The 25,007-nt window shown below is 44.1% G+C and overlaps 1 protein-coding gene across 2 annotated transcripts in view; it reads left to right on the top strand.

The window, feature by feature from the left end:
* The window catches only part of MKLN1 (muskelin 1), a 103,667-nt gene that overhangs the window by 58,754 nt on the left and 19,906 nt on the right, over nt 1-25,007 (top strand). For both annotated transcript variants that reach the window (XM_073619413.1, XM_073619414.1), the window contains 5 exons: nt 6,249-6,461; nt 6,868-7,089; nt 7,392-7,521; nt 11,816-11,963; nt 23,521-23,635. In XM_073619413.1, coding sequence (XP_073475514.1) covers nt 6,249-6,461; nt 6,868-7,089; nt 7,392-7,521; nt 11,816-11,963; nt 23,521-23,635 — 828 coding nt within the window. The remainder of the gene's footprint in view (nt 1-6,248; nt 6,462-6,867; nt 7,090-7,391; nt 7,522-11,815; nt 11,964-23,520; nt 23,636-25,007) is intronic.

Consider the following 25,007-nt stretch of genomic DNA (forward strand, 5'->3'; position numbering starts at 1 on the left):
ATGAGTTGGGCAATTCATGTCTTGACTGTAACTGTGAGAAAGTTAGAAGTTCCCCGAATATTGTGATATCTTTTAATGTTTTTACGCCCTTAACCGCCCAGATCCCTGGATCAGGTAAGTTGTAAAAATGGGGTAAAGTTTTGTTCATCCATAATGGGGTCGATGGGGACAGTCCTTCATAACTAGGTGATACCAACCTCACCGCCATTTCCCAGGACTTAATAGTGGCTTTCATAGTTATGGTCAAGGGTAGGTCAGATTTAGTACCGCGAAACAGTGCCAATCTCAGGCTTTCATAAGCTCCCAGATGTGCCGCTTCAAGTACAGTGGCAGAGTCCCCGTCATCCGCCACCAACCATCTCTGGGCAAACACCATCTGGCCTGCCAGATAGTATTTGTGCCAGTCCGGCAGCGCCATTCCTCCCTGATCACAAGGTTCTTGCAATACTTTAGTTCCTATCCTAGGGGGCTTAGGGGCCCAGAGGAAAGATCCAATAATTCCTTCAATTTGTTTGAAATATGATTTGGGTATCCAAACTGGGCAGTGACGTATGAAATAAAGAAGTACCGGAAGAAACTTCATCTTAAGCAGGCTGATCCTACCTATGAGCGAAAGGGGTAGTTTTACTCCAAGAAAGCACTTTTTGTTTAAGAAGGGTCAGAAGGGGGAGTAAATTTAAGGGGATGTAGTCGTGTATATTTGTTGTTATTTTCACCCCCAGGTACTTTAGTGATGTTACCCACTGCAAAGGCACTCCTGAGTTTGCTTTTTCCCTAGCTTTAGTGTCTAGAGGTAATATAGATGACTTGCTCCAATTTACTTTCAACCCCGAGAACTCACCGAATTCGTTTAGGATTTTTAGTACTGCTTCTAACGAGGCGATGGGGTCGCTTAGAAACAGGAGCATGTCGTCCGCGTATAAAGCAAGTGTTTCTTGAATTGTACCCACTCTGATTGCCTGTACCTCTCTAGAGGTTCTCAGTGCGATGGCCAGGGGCTCCATAACCAGGGCAAACAAGAAAGGTGACAGCGGGCAACCTTGTCTTGTGCCCCTGCCCACCGCAAAGAAGTCTGAAACCCTCGATCCCATCCTTATAGCCACCTTTGGGTTCCTATACAGCATGGAGATCCAACCTCTAAATTGTGCTCCAAAACCCATTGCCTCAAGGACCTTGGACATATACACCCAATCTACCGTATCAAAGGCTTTTTCTATATCTATAGATACTACTATCCTGGTGTCTGTGTCTGTCCTTGGAAGTTGTATGTGGGTGTAAAGTCTTCTGAGGTTTGTATCTGTCGACTTTCCTGGCATGAACCCGGTCTGATATATGTTTACCACCGTTTGAATGACTAGGGCTAGTCTAGAAGCCAGTATTTTGGTTAGGATTTTGAGGTCAGAATTCAACAATGCTATGGGGCGGTACGATGCACACTCTGTTGGGTCTTTCCCTGGTTTGGGCAGGAGGATCATGTAAGCCTCAAGCATGGAATCTGGTAGAGAAGAGTTATCAGAGCAATGTTCGATTAACCAGTTAAATCTCTCGGCCAACTGATCCACATGCACCTTATAAAAGTCAGCCGGAAGGCCATCAGGACCCGGGGCTTTGTTTGGGGGGAATGCAAATATAGCCTTTTGAACCTCTTTTACTGTGATTTTGGCGTCTAATGATTTGCTGTCCTCCATAGTTAGTCTTGGTATATTCAATCTAGAGAACAGCATATCAAGCCCTGCCGAATCTTTTTGCGGCATTGGGGTATAAAGTGTAGAAAAGAAATCAAGGAATTCCTGCATAATCAAAGTCGGGTCAGTGACCAGTGTTCCCACCTTATCTCTTATAGCTGGTATGTGTGTCACTGGGTGGTAATCCGCTACTAGCATTGCCAAAAGCTTTCCATTTTTGTTGCCCTCAGCGAATATCGTGTGCGAATTTCTAGTTAATTCTGTACGTGTCAGCCCTTTAATATGTAATGACAAATTTCTCCTAGCCTCCAGATGAGCCTCATATGCTGCCCTAGTGGGGGCCTCTGCCTGCTTTTTCGCACACTCCCTCTCTTTCTGCTTCAATGTATTTAAAGTTTCGTTATCGTTTACTCTAGCTGTCTTGATGGCTGAGATGCACTCACCTCTTATTACCACCTTGAAGGCGTCCCATACTACTGGTGGCTCAGTTGAGTCAGTGTTTGTAGACCAGTAAGTTTTTATCGCCTCCTCCAGTTGAGTCCCAACCTGTTCATGTTGTAACCAACTGGGCGAAAGTCGCCACCCCCTCTTGGCAGGACCCGTTGCAAATGATAAAGTTAGGGATAAGGGATTGTGATCTGACAGTCCGCCCGCCATATATTCCACTTCACTTATATATTGTAGAGATCGAGCATTACCAAAAGCCAGGTCAATCCTGGCTGATGACCCATGTGACAGTGATGTATGGGAATATTCTCTTGCCATTGGATGTTTCCATCTCCAAAGCTCAACCATCCCAGCCACAGAAGCCCATCCGTTCAGGTCAGCCGAGCTTCCTCTGCCCAAATTGGAAGAGTCCAATGCCGCATCCAATATAGCATTAAAATCTCCCAAAAAGAGGGTCGGAAGATGAAGGTATTGGGCTAAATTAGTTAACATGTCAAATAATAGCTGACCCTGAAATGGAGGAGGTATATATATATATTTACCAACAGTATTTGACAATGATATATGGTGATTACAACCGCCACAAACCTCCCCCCTGTATCAGTAATGACTCTGTGGATAGTACATGAGATTGATTTGCTTATTAATATGGACACTCCTCTGGCAAAGGTAGAATACGTTGAGTGCAAAGCTCTCTGTATCCATGGTTTGCGCAGGGACATGATCCTATTACCATCCAAGTGCGTTTCCTGTAAGAGAATTATGTGAGGTTTAGACTTTTTTAGGTATTGGAATATTGAGGCCCTTTTAAATTTTATTGTTCATGCCTCTGACATTCCAAGAGACCATTTTTCATTTATCTGCCATTGTTGTTATTACTGAAGCAATTTTTCACAGCGCATTTTGGTGAGACTAGTTTCTCCGATTTCTTAATCACCATATATCCTGTTAAACTTTCCACGTTAAAGGTTATTACATCACCCTCAGCTTTGCGAGCCGTGACTTACCCCCCCCCCCCCCCCTGCTATTATACCAGAAACATCAAAAAAAAGTCCCCTGGAAAAAAAGGGTGAACCAAAAAATAAAGAACCAAAAAGTTCTGGCATGTAGCTTTTCCCCTAAAACACGAACAAATCTTGATGGAGAGTTCCAACCGCATTGGTCAAAGTTCGGCAGACTTTCTGAGTGATAGTCTCTGTTGACCTTTGCTCCGTTCATACCGGTAAGTGAAATTCCAGCGATCATATTGATAGGTACCAAACGTAGTGGTAGTATTACCGAAAAAAAGTAAAAATAAAAAATTGAAAAACAATGAGCACTGTGGTAAGGGAGGGAGACTCCTGGGCAATGAGATAAAAGGAGGAAACAAAAAAAGAAACAAAAAAAAAAAAAAGGAAAAAGGCTCAGGACTAGTAATTCCTCTGTTACCCTGCATATTTCCAGTGACTTTAAAGGACTATTAGTCCTCTTCTCCAGCCGTATGTTAGTTGCAGTGTTCCTGCCCATGGACTTCATTACATCATCCAGGTTATCTAAGTCAAGTGTTGTTCTTACACTGTTAACATTCCTTAGAGGGATGTAGCAATGACATCAGTGCTGGAGTGAGTTTGACCCCAAGGCATTCATATAACCACAATTCAGACTAGTGTCCAGGTTGATTATTGCAGGGCCTGGGTGGTTGAAAACAGAATTAACCCATACCAACTGGCGTAACTTTTTTAACCAAAATGGAGAAATAACCTCTTCTTACTTGAGGATCCGATCTCGACAACCATTCCAGGAGTTTAAGCCAGTTCCTTATCCATCCATTCGCATGCCTCCATAGGATTTTCAAAGAACTTTACTGTGCCCTTATACTGTACTCGTAGTTTGCTCGGATATAGCATACTGTACTGCACCTCTTTCTCCCGGAGTCTCTTGCGTACATCATTAAACGAGCGGCGCCTCTGCTGGGTGGCTGCTGAAAAATCTGGAAACAACATAAGGCGCGTGTTCTCATATTTCAAGTCAGGGATTTTTCTTGATTTTGCAAGGATCATATCCCTGTCTCTGTAGTTCAAGAAGCGTACCAGGAAAGGTCTGGGGTATGCACCAGGGGGTCTACGACCAGCAGGAACTCTGTGAGCTCTCTCCACCACATAGGTGGGGGGTAAATCCTCCAGGGAAAGCAATTTTTTGAACAGGGCCTCAGCAAAGTGGGTAGGCTTTGCGCCCTCTGGCAGACCCACCACCCTGATATTGTTTCTCCTTTGACGGTCTTCAGCGTCATCTGCCCTGTATTGCAGGGATTTTACCAGATCTTCTAATTCAGCTAGATGCAGGCCTTGTGTATGAGAAGTGTCCTCCACCCCCGAGACTCTGTCCTCCACAGTGGTGAGCCTGCCCCTTATTTTATCTAGGTCATGTCTTATCAAGGTGCACTCTGATGATAAGTGATCTATGCGCCCCATGAGTTCTGACTTACTCTGGTTTATGGCTTCTAGGATTGGGCCGGTTATAGCCTCCGCATCCATCGCCAGCATCTGATCTTCCACCGCCTCCAGATCAGCATGCGGATCCTTCGGGCTCCCGGTTGGCGCCATGTTTGCCATCCTGTGTTTAGCGCGCTTCTCAGGCTCCCTTGCAGGCAAGCTGGCGGGGGCGGAGTCTTTCGCCGTCTCCTTCGCTGAGCGTGTTTGCCGTTGGTCCTGCAGCTGCTTCTGTGACTTTCTGGATGTCGAGGAATGCATGCTCAGAGTCCGCTCACCTTCCCCCAGAGATTGGTGTTACTTTAAGGTAGGAAATTTCACTCTAAATCGGAGAAATTAGATCAGGATCTCAGGAGCTCCACAGAGACGCGTGCTGCCCCGATCACATCCGGCCACGCCCCTCCCTTATGGGTTTAAGCTTGTGTGGTTTTTTTTTTTTTTTTTTTTAACGTGACTTTTTAAGATGATTTTGTTTAATACATTTTATCATATATTATTTATTGGTTTGCTTCTTGCACCGCTAAAGTCTCATCCTTCTTGCTCTACTTGTTTCCAAAACCCTGGGATGCCGTTTATTTATTGTGATAACTTTCCACATTGGTCTACATTCTCCTTACACCCACATAGATGTCAACCTAGCCTTAACCTCCCTGGCGGTATGATTATTTCAGATTTTAGGTGCTGAAAGCGGTACCATTATTTTGCACATAAATTTGGCGTTTTATATTGTAGGCCTGTAATTCTTAGGAATAATTCAATTAAATATGTCCAAACAAGAGTCTAGTTGACATCCCGGGTATGATAAAGTTTGAAAAAAGAAATAAAAAATTATAATATAATAAATAACTATAAATAATAATATAATAAAAATTATTCAATAATGTAATCAAATCAAAAACACTGAAATTTGCTCAGTTGCAGAATTGTCGCTTTCGTTACTTTTAGTGTTTGGTGACAGATTTCCCCACAAATCACTATCGCTCAATTCTGCGAGTGATTCTAATTTATTATCGCTGTTTTCTAGCTGGTCTAAAGCCACTCTTGATGTAAAGGGACAGTCTTGGTTGCTATGGACAATCTCCAGTTTCCAGGCAGAAAGAACAGTATTTACAATATAAAACTGCATGCAGGACACTGGACAGACCACTAGGGACAAAGGGGGTGTGTAATTATTTGATACAGTACTGTAATCTGTAAGATTACAGTATACTGTATCTGTACTGTGTGTTTCACTTTTTGAATTTGCCGCCGAACTCCGTCCCCGTGCGTCGCAACGCTCGCAGGGAACGGAGCTCGGCACTGTGAATCGAGCGAGACACAGCGGCTCGCTGATCATAGCGGAGAGGCATCGCAGGAACCAGGGGACAAGGTAAGTAAACTCTTCCTGGATCCTGCGATGCGATCCCGAGTCTGGCTCGGGGATACCGCTTTTGGTATTAAAAATCCACCCCGAGCCAGACTCGGGAATACCTCCAGGGGGGTTAAGGTTGGTGCTGCAGATACTGATTTAGTTTTTTGTTTTGTTTCCCTTAATAAACCTACTAGATCTGTAGTATGGCTCATATCAGCTGAATACAGACCTTCATAAAATGTTAAGTAATAGAAATGAATGTTCTTAAATGTGTTTTTTGTTTACTTGTTTTTTTAGAATGGTCCTAGTGCCAGATCTTGTCACAAGATGTGCATTGATACTCAGCGCAGGCAGATCTATACTCTGGGCCGATATTTGGACTCTTCTGTAAGAAACAGCAAATCTCTTAAAAGTGATTTCTATCGCTATGATATTGACACCAACACCTGGACTTTATTGAGTGAAGATACATCAGCAGATGGGGGGCCAAAGCTTGTATTTGACCACCAGGTATGTGTTTATTTAGACCACATTCACACTGGCAATTGAGGCTGACTACGAATACATGGCGGAGGCACAATTACCTACAGATGATAGACCTGTCTGTCTGTGTCCAGGGTCGATCATCAGCAGGAAATTGCTCTGTGACCGATTACATGCAAATGACCACGAACATTGCTTTAAATGGGGCTTTCCACCCTCAGCTAATTGCAGGGAACTGGTAATTGCAAACGGCCACATTCAATAGTGTGAATGTGACCTTAAGAAGTACCATTCATGAGAATGAAGTCGCTTGCAGTTTGCTTAAAAAACATGCAGACAAGGTAAATTTAATTTGTGGGTTCCAGTAGGAATAATTGCTTTGCTCATTTTAGATGCCTAATTTGTTGTAAATTGTCTCTTCCTGGATTTTTAGATGTGTATGGATTCTGAAAAGCACATGATTTACACATTTGGAGGCCGAATACTGACATGCAATGGTAATGTTGATGACAGCAGGGCCAGTGAGCCCCAGTTCAGTGGACTCTTTGCGTTTGATTGTCGAACACAGGTGTGGAAACTGCTTAGAGAAGACTCTTGTAATGCTGGACCTGAAGATATACAATCCAGAATTGGACACTGCATGCTTTTTCACTCTGTAAGGATACTTTGTATTTTATATATTTTGCATTAAAATTCTTATGAAGCAAATTTTGAGCAGGTAATATTTGTAATTATGTTGTTCAAGACAAGTGACAGGTTATTTTAGGCATATGTCTGAGGGGGAGGGGGGGGGGTTATGGGATGGGGGATAATGGGCAACATTGAGTATAAACTCCCAAACCAATTGCTGTGGAGATTGAGTGGACTGTGAAAAATATGCCATAACCAGGGTGAAAAATTTGGGTATGTTAAATATAAAACTGACCATTTTACATAATCTGTTCTTATTCATTCAAGAAAAATCGCTGCTTGTATGTGTTTGGTGGACAAAGGTCGAAGACCTACTTGAATGACTTTTTTAGTTATGATGTGGACAGCGACCATGTGGAAATCATCTCAGATGGAACAAAGAAAGATTCTGGCATGGGTAACTGAAATGACTTTTGATTTGTCTTCTAGCTTTGCTTATGATCTGTTGCCTACAAAACAAAGGGAAAAACAAGTGAAGGTGTTGTAGTAGCAAGGAAGTTTAATAACAACTATGGGTGAACTGTATTGTGTACACCACCAGAAAAGTAGTAGCACTAGCAACTGCACTATGGGTGCACGTTACTGCGTACACCAACAGAAGTGTAATAACTATGGGTGTACTGTATTGTGTACCCCACCAGAAAAGTAGTAGCAACTGCATTATGGGTGCATGGTACCGTGTACACCAACAGAAGTGTAATAACTATGGGTGTACTGTGTACACCACCAGGAAAGTAGTAGCATCTGCACTATGGGTGCACAGTACTGTGTACACCACCAGGAAAGTAGTAGCATCTGCACTATGGGTGCACAGTACTGTGTACACTGCCTGAAGTATATTAGAAAAAGTACACCAGGAACAGCCTGCACTCAGATATACAGTGGGGGCGGAAAGTATTCAGACCCCCTTAAATTTTTCACTCTTTGTTATATTGCAGCCATTTGCTAAAATCATTTAAGTTCATTTTTTTTCCCCCTCATTAATGTACACACAGCACCCCATATTGACAGAAAAACACAGAATTGTTGACATTTTTGCAGATTTATTAAAAAAGAAAATCTGGGCGATCAGAGTGGAAGTTCTCCTCCTCCCTGCAGTCTTCTGGGAAACTTCACAGCTCCCAGGAGACTGCAGGGCCATTCACAATGTCCTGCTTGTTCATGCGCTGTGGGCACCTGGCTTTGAAGCTTCAAGCTATCGGTGCCGACAGTTAAGATGCTGGCACCGAAGACCGTCCCTGGTAGAGGTCGACCGATATATCGGCCGATATTTGTTGTTTTTTACTTAATCGGCATCGTCCGATTGTGCTGATAAAAAAGGCCGATATAACTTCAGCGTGACTTGCAAATGACTTCTGTAATAGAAGGCAGTGCAAGTTGCCTGAAATCTTGACTTCTCCCTCCTCTGGGCAGCCTGCCGAATATGATTAAATAGAACATGAAGGATACAATGTTTACACTTATGAATGAACTAAATTCTGTGTGTAGAAGCTCTCAGTTTAACCATTTAAAGACTAAATCTTTTCTTACATTTGTTGCTTACAAGTAAAAATCCTGTATTTTCTGCTAGAAAATCACTTAGAACTCCCAAACATTATATATATATATATATATATTTTTTAGCAGAGACCCTAGGGAATAAAATAGCGGTTGTTGCAATATTTTATGTCACACGGTATTTGCGCAGCGGTCTTTCAAACACAATTTAAAAAAAAAAAAAATACATTAATAAATAAAAAAAAAAAACTAAGCAGTAAAGTTAGCCCATTTTTTCGTGCAAAAGTTTTGATTACCTGTTTTTGTATATTTAATATTTAAGATATATAGTTTTTTTTCTTTTTTCTAAATTCTACATACAAGTGAACTGATTGGAGGTTTGTTTTGTTTAATAAATGTTTAAATGTAAAAAATTTTCTGTATCACTTAAGGTTGCTTTCACACTGGAGCGGGCATGCGTTGACGGTAAAACGCTGCTAGTGTTAGCGGCGCTTTACTGTCATTTTAGCGGCGCTATTCGGCTGCTAGCGGGGCACTTATAACCCAGCTAGCAGCCGAGGAAGGGGTTAAATGCGCCCCTGAAGCACCGCTGCCGAAACGCTTTGCAGGCGCTTCGGCAGCGGTGCGCATTCATTTCAATGGGCAGGAGTGGTGGTATACACCGCTCCAAAGATGCTGCTTGCAGGACTTTTTTTTTAACATCCTGCCAGCGCATCGCCTCAGTGTGAAAGCACTCAGGCTTTCACACTGAGACTGCAGGGGAGCCGTTTTACAGGCACTTTACAGGTGCTATTTTTAGCCCAAAAGCGCCTGAAAAACGCCCCAGTGTGAAAGGGGTCTAACTGTTAGATTTTATGAGATGAGGGGGGGGGGGGGGAGAATCGGCCTCATATATTGGCCCAAAAAAATCGGCATCACATATCGGCCATCGGCCACTGAGATTTCTAAATATCGGCATCGGCCAGAGAAAAACCCATAACTGTCGACCTCTAGTCCCTGGTGCCACCTTCGATGAGCACATCACTGCATCCAAGTAAGGGTCTGTTAATAAAAATCAGCAACTACAGTTTTTGTAGCTGCTGACTTTTAATTTTCAGAAAACTTACCGGAGCTCCACTTTAAAGGGTAAGTTCTAGGATGGAAAAGGACATGGAGGTCCTAGTAGATAGCAGCAGCTTGGCATTGCATGCCATTGCTGAGCCTAACAAAGCAAACAGAATATTGGCATGCATTAAAAAGAGGATCAACTCCAGAAATAAAATAATTATTCTTCTGCTCTTCTGCTCTACTCTGGTCCGGCCGCACCTAGAGTATGCTGTCCAGTTCTGGGCACCAGTCCTCAGCAAGGATGTACTGGAAATGGAGCGAGTACAAAAAAGAGAAACTAAGCTAATAAAGGGTCTGGAGGATATTAGTTATGAGGAAAGGTTGTGAGCACTGAACTTATTCTCTCTGGAGAAGAGATGTTTGAGAGGGGATATGATTTCAATTTATAAATACCGTACTGGTGACCCCACAATAGGGAAAAAACTTTTTCGCGGAAGGGAAGGCCATTCATTAAAATTAGAAGGAAAGAGGTTAAACCTTAAACTACGTAGAGGGTTCTTTACTGTAAGCGCAGCAAGGATGTGGAATCCCCTTCCACAGACGGTAGTTTCAGCGAGGAGCATCAATAGTTTCAAAAACTATTAGATAAGCACCTGAACGACCACAACATACAGGGATACACAATGTAATGCTGACATATAATCACACACATATGTTGGACTTGTGTCTTTTTTTTTTTTTTTTTTTCAACCTCACCCACTATGTAACCTTTGGGAACATGTTACATGTTCCACCCATTTTTTGTGACGGCAGTACGGGAAGAAGTTTCCTGTACTAGCTGTCACTTTTTGAAATCCGCGCAGCCACGTGTGGCTACGCCCACACGGCCGCATCATACATTCACACAGCTCTGTGTGAATGAACTACAAGCCCCGACATCCTTGGTGGCTTGTAGTTCATTAATTCTTCCTTTCAGATTGTGCATTCCTGTATGGGATGTTCGGGCACATAGATACACTGACAGATCTGCAGAAGACCTGCATGGCATCAGTGATCTGCTAATCGCTGGTGCAGTGCTTTACATGCTTCAAAAATAAGTAAATAAATGCACTTTTTTTTTTTTACCTGCATAAAGTATCATTTTATACGTCTTTGGCTATGCATGTTAGAGATTTGGCATGGTATGTTAAAGTGATATTAAAGTATTGGTTTAAAAACAAAACCACAAACTTGTTATACTTACCTGCCTTCCTCCTGCCAAGCGCCCCCACTGCAAGCAGCTTACACTGGCTCCTGAGCCGCAGCTCTGCGTGTCCATCCACCGCTGCGGCTCAGCCCCACCCTCTCTCCTCATTGGCTTACTGGTCAATGGCTCCTGCTGCCTCAGCCAATGAGGAGTGAGATTTACAGGAGAGCCGAGGCTTTCGTGGACATCGCTGGATCAAGAGAGCTCAGCTATGTTTGGAAGGGGGTGGGTGGGGGTGGGGGGGGGGGGGTGCGGGGCGGCACAGATGCACACAAGTTAAAAAAAACTGAGCTTTTACAAGCCTTTTAAGTGCTTGTATTTAAATGTGTGCTGCAGGGGACAGCTATATTTGCCCATTGAATGCAAATTATTAGCTATCTGTCTTTTCAGTGCTGCACTGTGCTTTTTGTTCCACAATGCAAATCTGTAAGTTCCCCATGTGATGGACTATATGTGCAACAGGTGGAGAACTGATTATTTATTTTTTGCAAGTACAGCACTGGCTGCTTTATGGCATAACTGACTGCACAGGCACTAGGAAACCGTTTTCATGTAGCTGTTTCAGCCATGTGTTCACGTTACACAATGAGTCCAGGGAAGGCAAGTGTACAATTCTCGGTCTAATACAATGCAAGAACAAAAATGGGAGGGGGGGTTCAGAACAAGTCTGATTATTGGAGGAGAGCGGGCTGAATTCTCAGCATAGCTGGAGAACTTACCATGGTGTGCTCTTCTGCTTAGTGTGGTCAGTTTCTAATAGGAAAGCAAAGGGACTGGCGGGGTCACCAGGAGATCACTGGGGCGATTCACTCTGTTTCTGGAATGATGGTGTACAGACATTTTTGTTACATATAACTGATCCCTGAGCCTTAACTGTTCTAACTAGCATGATTTTTTACAGTTCCAATGACAGGTTTCACTCAGAGAGCCACCATTGATCCAGAGCTGAATGAAATCCACGTTTTGTCAGGTTTGAGTAAAGACAAAGAGAAACGGGAGGAGAACGTCAGAAATTCCTTCTGGATTTATGATATTGTCAGGAATAGTTGGTATGTATAGACACTCGCAAAGTTCTGTTTTATTTGTATAATTTATTTACAGAAATAATCTTACACTAAAAGTGGACCACTAGAAATCAGCCCTGTAAAAATTGGTACGTGTTTAACCACTTCCTGCCCGACATACGTCCTTGGGAAGTGGTGGTATTATCTGGGTCATGGCTGCAGCTGCACCCATGATTCATATATCGTTTTATTCAGCCGGTGATTTCTTTTTAAATTAAAATAATCTGAGAGGCTAAAAAGCCACCAAGTCACTTTTCTAGGCGACAGAAGGTGGTTCCTCCACCCCCCACCCAGGAGACTGGGACCAATGTGACCAGTTGCATTATATGCACTGAAGAGTGGAACGGAAGCCACAAGGATTTCTTCACTTCTGGTTTCAGTTTGTTTCAAACAGTTAGGAGCTTGATTGGCTGCTTTGAGGGGGCAGAGAGGAGATTTAGAGTTTAATAGACCCCCCAGATCTCTCCATAGAGAGGGCCTGTTATGGCCCATGCTATCACAAGGGGTTGTTTGTGCATTTAGGACACACGCGCGCACGCGTAAATGGTGATCACACCACGTGAGGTATTGTTGCAAACGTTGGAGTGAGCAATAATTCTTGCACCAGACTTTGTGTAAACTGGTAACCTGTAAAGGCTTTTGAAAAGGCCGCCTATGAAGAATTTTAGGTACCGTAGTTTGTCACTGTTCCGGGCAATTAAGCAATTTTAAAGCGTGACATGTTGGGTATTTATTTCCTCGGAGTAACATATATTTATTTATCTTACCAAATTGGCATTTTAATGTGTTTGTGTGCACAGAAATTCATTAAAGTGTATTTTTTTTTTCCTTAAAATTTGCATTTGATAAACTGCCTTTGTCTTTACTGACTTTGTTTTCAGAAAATACTTATTGTTTGGGGCTTCTAAGTAAATTTTCTAGTAAATAAAAAAACAAATGCAGATTTTTACATGTGAAAAATATCAGAAATGGCCCAGTTTTGAAGTGGTTAAACAGACCTATAGTTAGGTGAACCCCAGGCTATACTATATCTTTTGTCCTGCTGATTGTAGATAGAATAGACCTAGTTTAGAATTCCTATCAGATTGTTGTCTGGTTCTTCCCTGAGAAGATTTACCCCTTTTTGTCCTGGTTACCATTATCACTAGGAAAGAAAGTGATTGGAAAATCCAAAGCTGTCATTTACTAATAGAATAGGTATAGAGGGGCTTTTGAGAGTTTTCACTTACTGTTGTGGAAACAGGACAGGAAGTGAAGGGAGATTGACTTTTGTCTGCTCTGTTTCAAATGAAAGAGTTTGGGGTTTAAATGTACTGTAAAGCCCAACTCTGGGATAAAATAGCCCCCCCTTCTGCCTTCTCGCTGGGATAAAAAAAACCCTTACGAAGGCCCCTATTTCACTTAACCTGAAGCCACGGTCAAGCAATCATACAGTGCCGGGTCTTCTCCCTCTGTGTACTTGTTGTTGGGCTTCCGGGCATCAGCAAGGAACCCTGGATGGTGGTACACAGTGAGTATAATCTACTTCCCCAGGTAAAGAAAATTGAACTGCTGGCTGGATGGTTAAGAGGGGATTGGGCGGGCAGGATGGGAAAAGTTCAGATTTTGATACTGGCCAACACTAGTATTTTCAGGAGGTGGTCAGCAAAGTCACCCTATGTATTCTCTTAGAACAGGTTTTGTCAGATGGCAAGTTTTATCAGTGAAGTGGCCTCTTAAAAAAAAAAAATAAATAAATAAAAAATAAAAATCTTGAAATGATAGAAATATGGGAGCTGCCAAATGACGTGTTTTTTTAAAGATTCAGTAGATGGGACCATAAAGTTGTTGTTGTTTCTCCAGAAATGATCAAGTTATTGACATAGAAAAAGTGTGCATATTAGGAAGAGACGAGGATGACAGTTTTTGAAATATTGTAAGTTGCCAATTGTATCGCCTGCATTTATCTGCCTACTGGCAGCTTTTATTATTTTTTTTTTAGATTATGGTAAAAAGCGAGATGTGACTTGGTATTGTGTATTTGCCAACATCCCACTATGTGGCATAGGATACAGAGTAAAGGTTGGTATCAGACTATTGGGTGCAGACATTAACCAGAGAAAGCATATGTGATAAAAATTTGAAATGTTATTACAAGTATAAAACCATAAATAAGAAAATTCTTCTCTGATCTAATAGTTTCTCTCCTCTCATCAGATTATCTGTTGTAAAAGAGTATGGTAATATCCTTAGAAGTTATCCCAAGAGCAAAGCCTGACACATTTTGAGCAGATCTTCATAAGGGGCTTAAAGACATTCATATAAAGCCGAGGAGAGTTAAATACTTGTCGGCCAAATATAGATTTGAAAAAACCTGCCAGGCTGTACATCTGGAAACATCCGTAGGGGTCCGCAAGGACTTGGCAACAAACACAAAAATAATGTGGCAAAAGTGCAGTGTTTAAGAGTATCCCAGTATTCCCACCATCCGCGCCCTTCTCACCATTGCTCATTTTGGACTGGTGCGGCTGACAAGAATTTCGGGGTATTCTTATACAATGTAATATTGCCACAATATTCAAATGTGCATGTTCCTGCATCCTTGCATGTGTCCTCCTTATGTACACATCTGGGTATTGGACAGGGATACATGCAAGGACACTGCATCATGCACATTTTAAAGTGGCAATAATGCAGTGTGTAAGAGTATCCTGGGATTCCTGCCAGCTGCACCGGTCCCACCATTGAACCTTATGCCTGATACCCACGATGAGAGTATTGAATTAATGATCAGCACTTTTTTTTTTTTTTTTGCCTGCTAGTCTAATACCGAAAATAAAGGTTACTAAAGTTACGGAAATTTTTGTACAACAGAATAACATTTTGGAAGTGATGTAATGTATTTGTATTTTCAGATGACAACTGTATTTTTACAACTGGAACGTTACCAGCTGATTGGAGAAAAGCCAATGTAGCACCAATATTTAAAAAGGGCCCAAAACACATCCCTGGGAATTACAGACCAGTTAGCCTAAAACAATAGTATGCAAGCTCTTGGAGGAGATAAGGGACTATATACAAGATTTTAGTAATGCGAAAAGTATCATTAGCAATAATCAGCATGAATTCATGAAGAATCATTCTATTAACCTTCTATGAGGAGGTGAGTTCCCATCTAGATAAAGGAAGGCCCGTAGACGTGGTATATCTGGATTTTGCAAAAGTATTTGATACAGTTCCCCATAATCATTTACTGTACAAAATAAGGTCTGTTGGCATGGACCATAGGGTGAGTACATGGATTGAAAACTGTTTACAAGGGTGAGTTCAGAGGGTGGTGATAAATAGGGAGTACTTGGAATGGTCAGGGGTGGGTAGAGGGGTCCCCCAGAGTTCTGTGCTGGGACCAATCCTATTTATTTTGTTCATAAACGACCTGGAGGATGGGGTAAACAGTTAAATCGCTGTATTTGCGGACGATACTAAGCTAAGTAGGGCAATAACTTCTCCGCAGGATGTGGAAACATTGCTAAAAGATCTGAACAAATTAATGGGCAACTACATGGTAAATAAGGTTTAATGTAGAAAAATGTAAAATAATGCATTTTGGTGGCAAAAATATGAATGCAATCTCTACACTGGGGGGAGAACCCCTGGGGGAATTGAGGTTGGAAAAGGACCTGGGGGTCCTAGTAGATAGGCTCAGCAATGGCATGCAATGCCAAGCTGCTGCTAACAAAGCAAACAGAATATTGGCATGCATTAAAAAGGGGATCAACTCCAGAGATAAAATAATAATTCTCCCGCTCTACAAGACTCTGGTCCGGCCGCACCTAGAGTATGCTGTCCAGTTCTAGGCACCAGTCTTCAGGAAGGATGTACTGGAAATGTAGCGAGTACAAAGAAGGGCAACAAGGCTAATAAAGGGTCTGGAGGATATTAGTTATGAGGAAAGGTTGCGAGCACTGAACTTATTCTCCCCTGGAGAAGAGACGCTTGAGAGGGGATATGATTTCAATTTTATAAATACCGTACTGGTGACCCCACAATAGGGATAAAACTTTTTTGCAGAAGGGAGTTTAACAAGACACGTGGTCACGCATTAAAATTAGAAAAAAAGAGGTTTAACCTTTTAAACTACGTAACATACAAGGATATACAATATAATACTGACCTATAATCACACACATATGTTGGACTTGATGGACTTTTCATGTTTTTTCCCATCTGAATATTTTGCATGAATTGTGATCGACTCAAGTGTGCTAACGATCAGATTATCATACAATCGCTTTGAAAGTGGTATTTTTTGTATGATTTTCTGATTCCAATATGGGCCTTTGGGGACCGCTGTGGCTGATGGGAATCTTGGAATACTCTACACTATTGCCACATTATTTGCATGTTCCCTCATCCTTGCATGTATCCCTATCTATATGTACCCTTCTAGATGTTTCCAGATCTACAGGCTGGCAGTTTTTTTTTTTTTTGTTTTGTTTTTTTTTAATACATATTTGGCTGAAAAATATTTAACTCTCCTTGGCTAGATCTGTTCAAAATGCATCATTCTTTGTTCTTGGATAACGCCTAAGAATTTTGCTGGAATACTCCATACCTATTAGAATGGATGTGCTGTTAAGTGGTGAGTGAGGCTCTATTAGATCAGCAAAGAATTTTTTTTTTTTTTTTTATATGACTTTGTTTACAATAATAACATTTTGGCTTTTTATGATATATACTTCCTTTGGTGCCTGTGCCCCAAAAGTCCCAGATACCCACCTTTTTTACTTTTGTATCCTTTTTTTTTTTTTTTTTTTTTTTTTTACAGAAATTTTTGTTTATTGAACAAATCAGCAGAACAATACAAAGTTTAATACAGACATTGTAGTGAGAATGAAAAACAGTAAAATTGACCCTTAAACAATAGCCGTTATTTATCAGAAATTCCAGGTGTGCAAACATCAGAAGTTTACTCAACCAGACCTCTCAAAGCTCAAATCTTCATACATTTTGATAGTATAAAATGGGTGGCCCAATATTCAACTAAACCTGGTAGGGACAGCAGGGGAAGGGAAGCCGGGGGGGGGGGGGCGGGGAGAGGGGAAAAGGAAGGAAGGAGAAGGAGAGGAAGAAAGGAAGAGAGGGGAAGGAGGGATGAGAAGGAATGGGATGAAAGAAAATAGGCATAAAGGGAAGAGACGTGAGATATAGGATATCCTCCATTACCTTCCCCGTCCTATGGGGTAGGGGGATCAGGGTCTCCGGAGGCGTCGACCCAGGACGACCAGATTTTATCGAACTTCCTCGGGCATTGCCTACTTTCATACGTTAATTTATACAGAGGGAGCACCTTATTCACAGACCTTATCCACGAGGCCAAGGTAGGAGGCTCTACCATTTTCCACCGCAATAGAATTTCCCTCCTAGCATAGTACAATGCGAAGGTTAGACACAATTTGCTATACCTATCACCCTCAACATCTTCCAAATGACTGAGCAGTAGTATCTGGGGATCCGCCTGCAAATCCGATCCTATGACATTGCTCAATGTGGACGCCACCGCTGACCAAAAGAGTCGGAGACAGGGACACGACCAGACCATGTGCCAGAAAGTACCCACTTCCTGTCTGCATCTCTGACAATTGGGATCTCTCTGAGGGTAAATACGCGCCAACCTCTGTGGAGTAAAATACGCCCTGTGTAGGAACTTGAATTGTATGAACCTGTCCTTTTGCAGCGATCATGGAAGGAATGTAGGATATTAAACACTCCTTCCATTCCTCTTCAGCTAAAGAGGGAATATCAACCCTCCCACTTATCCCAGGTTTTAGTTAGTTTGGCATCATACTCCACTGTCAGGTATAGGTATAGTGTGGAGAGGGGCTTCCCCATCACGCTGGAAGTCAAGAGTCTTTCAATAGAGTCCGGTTCCAGAGTGAGGGGGGCCGGGAACTGAGCCTCAAAGGCGTGCTTCAGCTGCCAGTATCTAAACTGGAAGGAGGCAGGAATAGCAAAGGATTGTCTAAGGGCTTGAAAAGTCATAAGCCTGCCATCCTTGACTATGTGCTTTAGTGTAAGAATTCCCTTTTTAGCCCAGAGAGAGGGGTCCGGTAAAGTATAAAAATGGGGTAGCATAGGGTTGCCCCACAGGGGCATGTGAGGTGAAATGTGATTAGGTTTCCCATATATTTTCCTGGCCTCCTGCCAAACCTTTACAGTGGTACGCATCGGGGTCGTCATGGACAAACTGGCCCTGAGACCCCGAAACGGGAGATTACTCAAAGCAGCAAAGGAGCCCAGAATGGCTGCCTCCAAAGTGACCGCGGGATTTTGCGTGGGCTGGGAGAACCACCACCGAATCGTGACCAGAACTGCAGCCCAGTAGTAGATTTGGAAATTCGGTAGCGCCAGTCCCCCTCCCGAGAGAGGGAGATATAAGATCTGCTTGGCCACCCTGGGTGGCCTCCCAGCCCAGACAAAGTGTATTAATAGGCTCTCCAGCCTTCGGAAAAAGGTCCTAGGGATGGGTATGGGTGTATTACGAAAGAAATATAGATATTTGGGAAGGTATATCATTTTTAGCAGGTTGACTCTGCCAACAGGAGTCAATGGAAGGGAACGCCAAGCAGAGCATTTAGCCGTAAGTTGTGTCATGAGTGGACGCAAATTGTTGTCAATGTAATCTTGAACCTTACCACTAATTTTTATCCCCAAATATTTGAAATCATCTACCCATTTAAGTTGCGGGTGTGGTACCCTTGGGGTCGAGGGATGGAGCGGGAATAGGATCGACTTGTCCCAATTGATACGAATCCCCGAATACCGACCGAATCGATCAATCAGATTAAGTGCAGTCTGCAAAGAGGACGACGCATCCGCTAAATAAAGCAGAGCATCGTCCGCGTAAAGCGATAACTTCTCCTCAATGGGTCCTACCTGAAGACCCCTTACCCCAGGGTCGGCCCTCAACAATATAGCCAGAGGCTCCATTGCCAGAGCAAATAGACCCGGGGAAAGGGGACACCCCTGTCGCGTGCCTCTAGACAATTGGAACTTCCCCGAGAGGCATCCATTGGTACGCACTCTAGCTGAGGGGCTATGGTACAGCATGCGGAGCCATTTCGTGAAACCCGGACCAAACCCGAATCGCGAGAGAACCTCCCATAAGTAGCCCCACTCGACGGAGTCAAAGGCCTTCTCCGCGTCGAGTGAGGCCACCATCCCGTTAGTCACCTCGTCCGCCCCGTCTATGTGAGTGTGGAGGCGTCTGATATTAATGTCAGTTCCTCTGCCGGGCATGAAGCCAGTTTGATCTCTGTGGATTAAAGCAGTAATTACCAGGTTAAGCCTATTGGCCAATACTTTTGCCAGTACTTTTGCATCCACGTTCAGAAGAGATATAGGGCGGTACGAGGAGCACAACGTGGGGTCTTTCCCTGGCTTGGGTATCACTACAATGATTGCTTCGCTCATCGTGTCTGGAAGTTTCCCCAGACGCGACGACTCAGAGAAGAGGACCTGTAGTTTGTCAACTAGTTCTGTGGCATATTGTTTATAAAACTCTACAGGGATGCCATCAGGTCCCGGAGTTTTCCCTGTCTGCATTGATTTAAGTGCCCGTAGTATCTCCAAGGACGTAATTGGAGCATCAAGCTTGTCGCGATACGTTACTGTAAGGGTTGGGATATCGATGTCGTCTAGATATGCCCCCAGATCCTCCCCTCTATAGCCTACCCTGGACCCATAGAGAGATTCATAAAATTCCGCGAAGCAACAATTGATCCCTTCCGGTGTGTGGAGTAACTGTCCCGAGGAGTCTCTAATATGTGAAATGCTCATCCCACCTGCCTGTTCCCTAGAGAGCCAGGCCAACAAACGGCCAGACCGCTCTCCCTGTTCAAAAATCCGCTGAGATTGGGCCAACATTTTCTTCTGGGTGAGAGATGTACGGAGACGAACCACCTCCTTCGTCAACATTTGTAGATGCGAGTAGTGCACAGGGTCCCGGGTACGAACAAACAGAGCCTCCGCACTACACGCCTCCCGCTCTGCCTTCACTAAGTCTGCCCTACGCTCACGTCGGACCCTGGCAATGATGGTCTGGTAGTGCCCCCTCGTCGTGGCTTTGAAGGCATCCCACACTACTGCGGAGTCAGCAGAGCCCACATTTATAGCCCAGAAGTCAAGCAGTTCGGTTCTAAATTGGGATTCTACTGCGGTGTCTGAAATCCAAAATCTGGAGAGCCTCCATATCCTTTCTACTGAGCCTAGGGAGAGATCCAAAGACAACAAGGGTGCATGGTCGGAAATTCCCCTAGGCAATATTCGTATGTCTGTGACCCGTGGGAGAACCTGAGTCCCTGCGAAGACCAAGTCTATGCGGGAAAACGTTCTGTGGGAGGCCGAGTGGCATGTGTATGCCCTAGATTGGGGGTGACGCCACCTCCAGACATCAGTCAGCCCATAGGTATCCGCCCACTCAGCCAACCCAGAGCAGTGACCTCCCGCAGGAGTTAACCTGTCTAAATCTGGGTCAGGGACCAGATTAAAATCCCCCAATATGACATTGTTATCAGAGGCAAAGTCGGCCAGCTTACCAGTGATCTGATTGAGCACCTGCAAGGAGGCCGGGGGGGGGGGCAAATATAAGCCCACAATAGTCCACGTTAGAGAATACATTTTTGCGTGGATAATAACATAGCGTCCGTCAGGGTCCAGGGCCAAATCCAAGAGCCGAAAGGGAAGTGACCTCAGTACCAGTATAGTTACACCCCTAGAAAATGTGGAGTGCGTGGAATGGTAGTGGTGTCCCACCCATGGTTTTTTAAGGGCCAGAATTCTACGACCTGTCAGGTGCGTTTCCTGGAACACACATATGTGTGGATTATAAGACTTAATGAATTGGAACACCAGGGAGCGTTTGACTGGGGAATTCAGTCCCCTGGTGTTCCAGGAGATAATGTTAAGTGAGGACATGGCCATTGATAGTGTTAAGAGTATTAGAATCAATGGAAATCGCGGCTCTCAGACCGGACCCCGGGACCCGAACCGGACACATTTGTAGACAGTGTAATGCTGATAAGTCAATTATTTTGGTATGAATAACAAACAAAAACAAAACCAAACCAAAAACAGATAAAGGATCCCAATAATCGAAGCAGATAAAAATGGCCCCAGTAGGGGAACTCACCCCACCCCCCTTCCTCACCCAACCCCCCAAAACTGAGGCGGGTTTCAATCCCGAACTTATTCAGCTCGCCGGCTGCAACAGAGGGTCCGTGGAAGAGGCGAACTCACCCCCCGAAACTTCACACGGGGAGGGGAAACAGCATTTCAAACGGCTTATATAGTTGAGAGCTCCGTTATAATACAACAGGCTGTGGGGGTGTATAAAGTCAGATGAAGGGGAAATATCCGAAAGTGCGACCCCACAGTAAAGTCTGTCCATCGTTGGGTGAAGATACTGAGCAAAAGTGTTCCTAGCACCCCTCAAGAGAACAAGAAGTTGTAAAGGAACTTCATATTTCAACGGTCTCCTGACCAAATTGTTTGGCAGGGGCATTATCTTAGAATTTCCCTGGAAGGGGTAACAAACTTCTCCTCCCAAGGCCGTCCACACCATGGATTGAACTGAGCATAACAAAGAAAGTCATCCATGTGGGAATACATATGTTGCCTCAGACCTGAGCCAGGGCTATGGTGAACAAACAATGAAGGATCTCACCTTACATGCCAGGTGAACCGTCAGCGGATCCGTGGTAGCGAGTCCATCCAGGTTGAGGCCTCCCTTGGAGAGGTAAAGAAACGAGTTGTCTCGCCATCCTGGACTCTCAGGCGAGCAGGGAAAAGTACACTGTAAAGAATGTTGCGTGATCGTAGAGCCGCCTTAACTTGGTCAAAAGATTTCCTGAGCTTCTGGGTCTCTACCGTATAATCGGGGAAGATCATCAACTTTGTGTTCTGGAATCTGAGGTCCCCAACGTTTCTAGAGGCGCGGAGAACTTCGTCTCTGTCTCTAAAATTAAGTAGACGTAGAATGAAAGTGCGAGGGGGGGATCCAGGAGGCCCCGGCTTAGGTGGAATGCGGTGGGCCCTTTCCGCCGTGTAGTAAGGTGACCAGCGGGCCCCAGGTAGCAGGTCACGGAGCAAGCCCTATATGAAGGAGGTAGGGTTACTCCCCTCCACCCCCTCCGGTAAACCAACAATGTGAAGGTTATTACGCCGGTTCCTGTTCTCCGCGTCCTCGGCTCTATATTCAAGGGCCTTTACTTTAGTTTGGAGAGTACGGAGTGACGTCTCATGTTCCGTAATGGTGTCTTCAGTGGTGCTCAGTCTTTGCTCCGTCTCAGTGACTCGTGATCTGATTTTATCTATATCTTGACGGATTAGACCCATGTCCAACTGAACTGCTTCGATCTTTGTTGTTAGTGTTGATTGGCAAGTTGCGATGGCTGCCATGACGTCCGCCAGCCAGGGGGGACGGGAGTCTTCCGACTCCATAATATCTGTCTGTGGGACTCTGTGGGTGGCGCGTACCTTAGGGACCTCCGGACGGTGGTCAATGGGGGTCTGGGGGGAGTCCGGCTGTGGTGGGAAGGTCAGCTTCTTACCTCCTTTGCCGTATCTTGCGCTGGAATTCCGGCGCCTCATTCAGGTGGTGGGGGCCCAGATTCGGGCAGTATTCAAGAGTAAGTATAGGGGACCTATCTGCGAGGTCAGGGGTATTCACTCAGCTGGTAAGGTAAAGTCTATGTCCCCCTAGGAGTCTTCTCCCCTCATCTGTAAGCAAATGGCACAGGAGCTGCTGACACAGGCCTACAGGGATAATCAGAGGAATGTGGGTGCTCCACGATCTGCTCCCGTGGCTTAGCAATGTGTCTCAGCAATCACAGGGCCCCTTGCACTAGGCCAGCAAGACACAGCACTCCCTCCTTTGATCCGGCGGCCCTGGGGCTCCAGGAAAGGTCGCGGCCTAGTAAATCGCGGGGGGGGGGGGGGGATGTCAGGCCCAGGACGCGGCCTAGATACAGTCCAGGATGGCCTCTCCCGCCCCCACCTGTGGTCCGCAGCAGTCGGTGAAGCCTGATGTGCAGTCCGATCGCGGCAGGGGGTCCCCGGTTCGCCGCGCGGGCCGCCAGGAAAGGCCGCGGCTTCGGCCCAGTAGCCCGCGGTAGGCCGGGTCCCCAATCTCACACCAGAAATCCAAACTTGCCCCAGATCTCAGCAGGGATAGGATCCCCCATCCCCTACTAGGCAGCAGGAGTGAGTTTAGAGCGTTTTTTGAGCCGATGGATCCGGATTTCTGTGCGGATCGGCGGAGCTCTCTAAAAAAAACGCCGCTTACAGCGCCATCTTGGCCACGCCCCCTTTGTATCCTTTTTTTAGTTTAGTTTCTTTACTGTAGTCTTCAGCTCTAACCATCGGGATATAAATTTAGAGTTTGGCATAATTCACAGTGAGTTTTAAAATAAGTTTCCTTTAGCCTATTTGCCTACATTGGTATTATTTTATCGTATCCTGGATTTTTTTTTTGTTTTATTAATTTTGCAATTTGTATGTTCAGGTCTTGTGTGTATAAAAACGACCAAGCATCAAAGGAAAATCCGAACAAAAACCTTCAAGAGGAGGAACCTTGTCCAAGATTTGCACATCAGCTTGTTTATGATGAATTGCACAAGGTATCGTCCCCAAATTAGTATTTCTTACAGTATACCTGACATGAGATGCATGAGGGCTGCCATTGCCTTCTAAGAATGTTAGTTGACTGGCTGTCTAGTTTTAGTGTTCGAACAATCTTTTACATCATGCTTGTTCTAGACCTGAGAAAGCATCAACATGACAACCGTACAACAAATATTTTTAAAATTAAAAAACTACCACTGGCAGCCTTCATACCTCTATTACAACAAGTGTATGTTTAAGTGCTAGCTAAAAACAAAACTTTGGTTTTGGGTGAATGGGTTCTATCTCCAACTAGTTTATTGGACACTTTGGCAAGATCACTCCCATACTTGATCCAATTGTGACAAACCTCACTAAGTCAAGATAATTTTACTTGGCTGTGTTCAGTTCTCTGTATTTCTAGGGTAAACCTATTGGGGGATTGGGGAAAACACTGCTGAAATTTTGATCAGGGTTTTTAGTGACTGTACTTCATTGCATAGGTTGAATAGTGTTTTCAACAGCCATTACTTGTGGCTGTACATGGTCATATTCGCTTGCTTTTTGTCAACTGTGGTTGGTTAAAAATAAAGTGTGCATTTTTTTTCTAAATATGGAAAATACTTCTCTTAATTGTACAGGATACAGGACCTGTATTCATAGACTGTGGGTTATATGCTGTCCTTTCAAGTGATTGAACACTTGGTGTACATTTTAAACCATTCAATTTTTTTTTTCCATCTATAGCGTCTGTCAACATCTGATAGTTTTTTGCCTTGCACTCCCTAGGAGTTCCTGGATTTGTTACCTTTGGTGTCTACTTCGGGGACCATACCCAGACCTCACTGTGTGGGGCTGGCCTGTATTATTGGCTTTGGGCACTGGATCTTGCTGTAGGTGCTCACCTTGGCATGAAATGCAACGTGTAAAGCTTCAGGATGCTATACAGGCCCAGAGCCATGATCCATTTTTATGGTTCAGACCTTGAAGTCCAGGCATTTTAGGATGCAGGGGATTTGGGAGTAGTTCACGTAACCCCTGCCATTTTGGTTTTTAATGCTTCTCAGCATGAGCACTTTTTAATGTTTTGGAATTTTCCCACCTATTTTGACTTGGTCTCATAATGATGAGGTAGCTATCTCACACATCCTAGGTGACTTGTTTTCATCTGTCAAGAAAGCCTGCAGTACGTTGCTGCCGCCATCTTCTACGGATACACAGCCACAGGAAGTCGGCACCTGGGTTATAGTGGCTCCTCTGGACACGGAGAGCCCCTTTTAATTTTGCATTCCTAAACTGTGAGTATCCCACTGGGGACCTCCTAACTAGCAGTGGTCGATCAGAAGCACAAGAGAGCTGAGACTAAAGGCCAGAGCAACATGCATTTTT

Source organism: Aquarana catesbeiana, linkage group LG03 (assembly GCF_042186555.1).
Source record: "Aquarana catesbeiana isolate 2022-GZ linkage group LG03, ASM4218655v1, whole genome shotgun sequence".
NCBI classification, from domain to species: domain Eukaryota; kingdom Metazoa; phylum Chordata; class Amphibia; order Anura; family Ranidae; genus Aquarana; species Aquarana catesbeiana.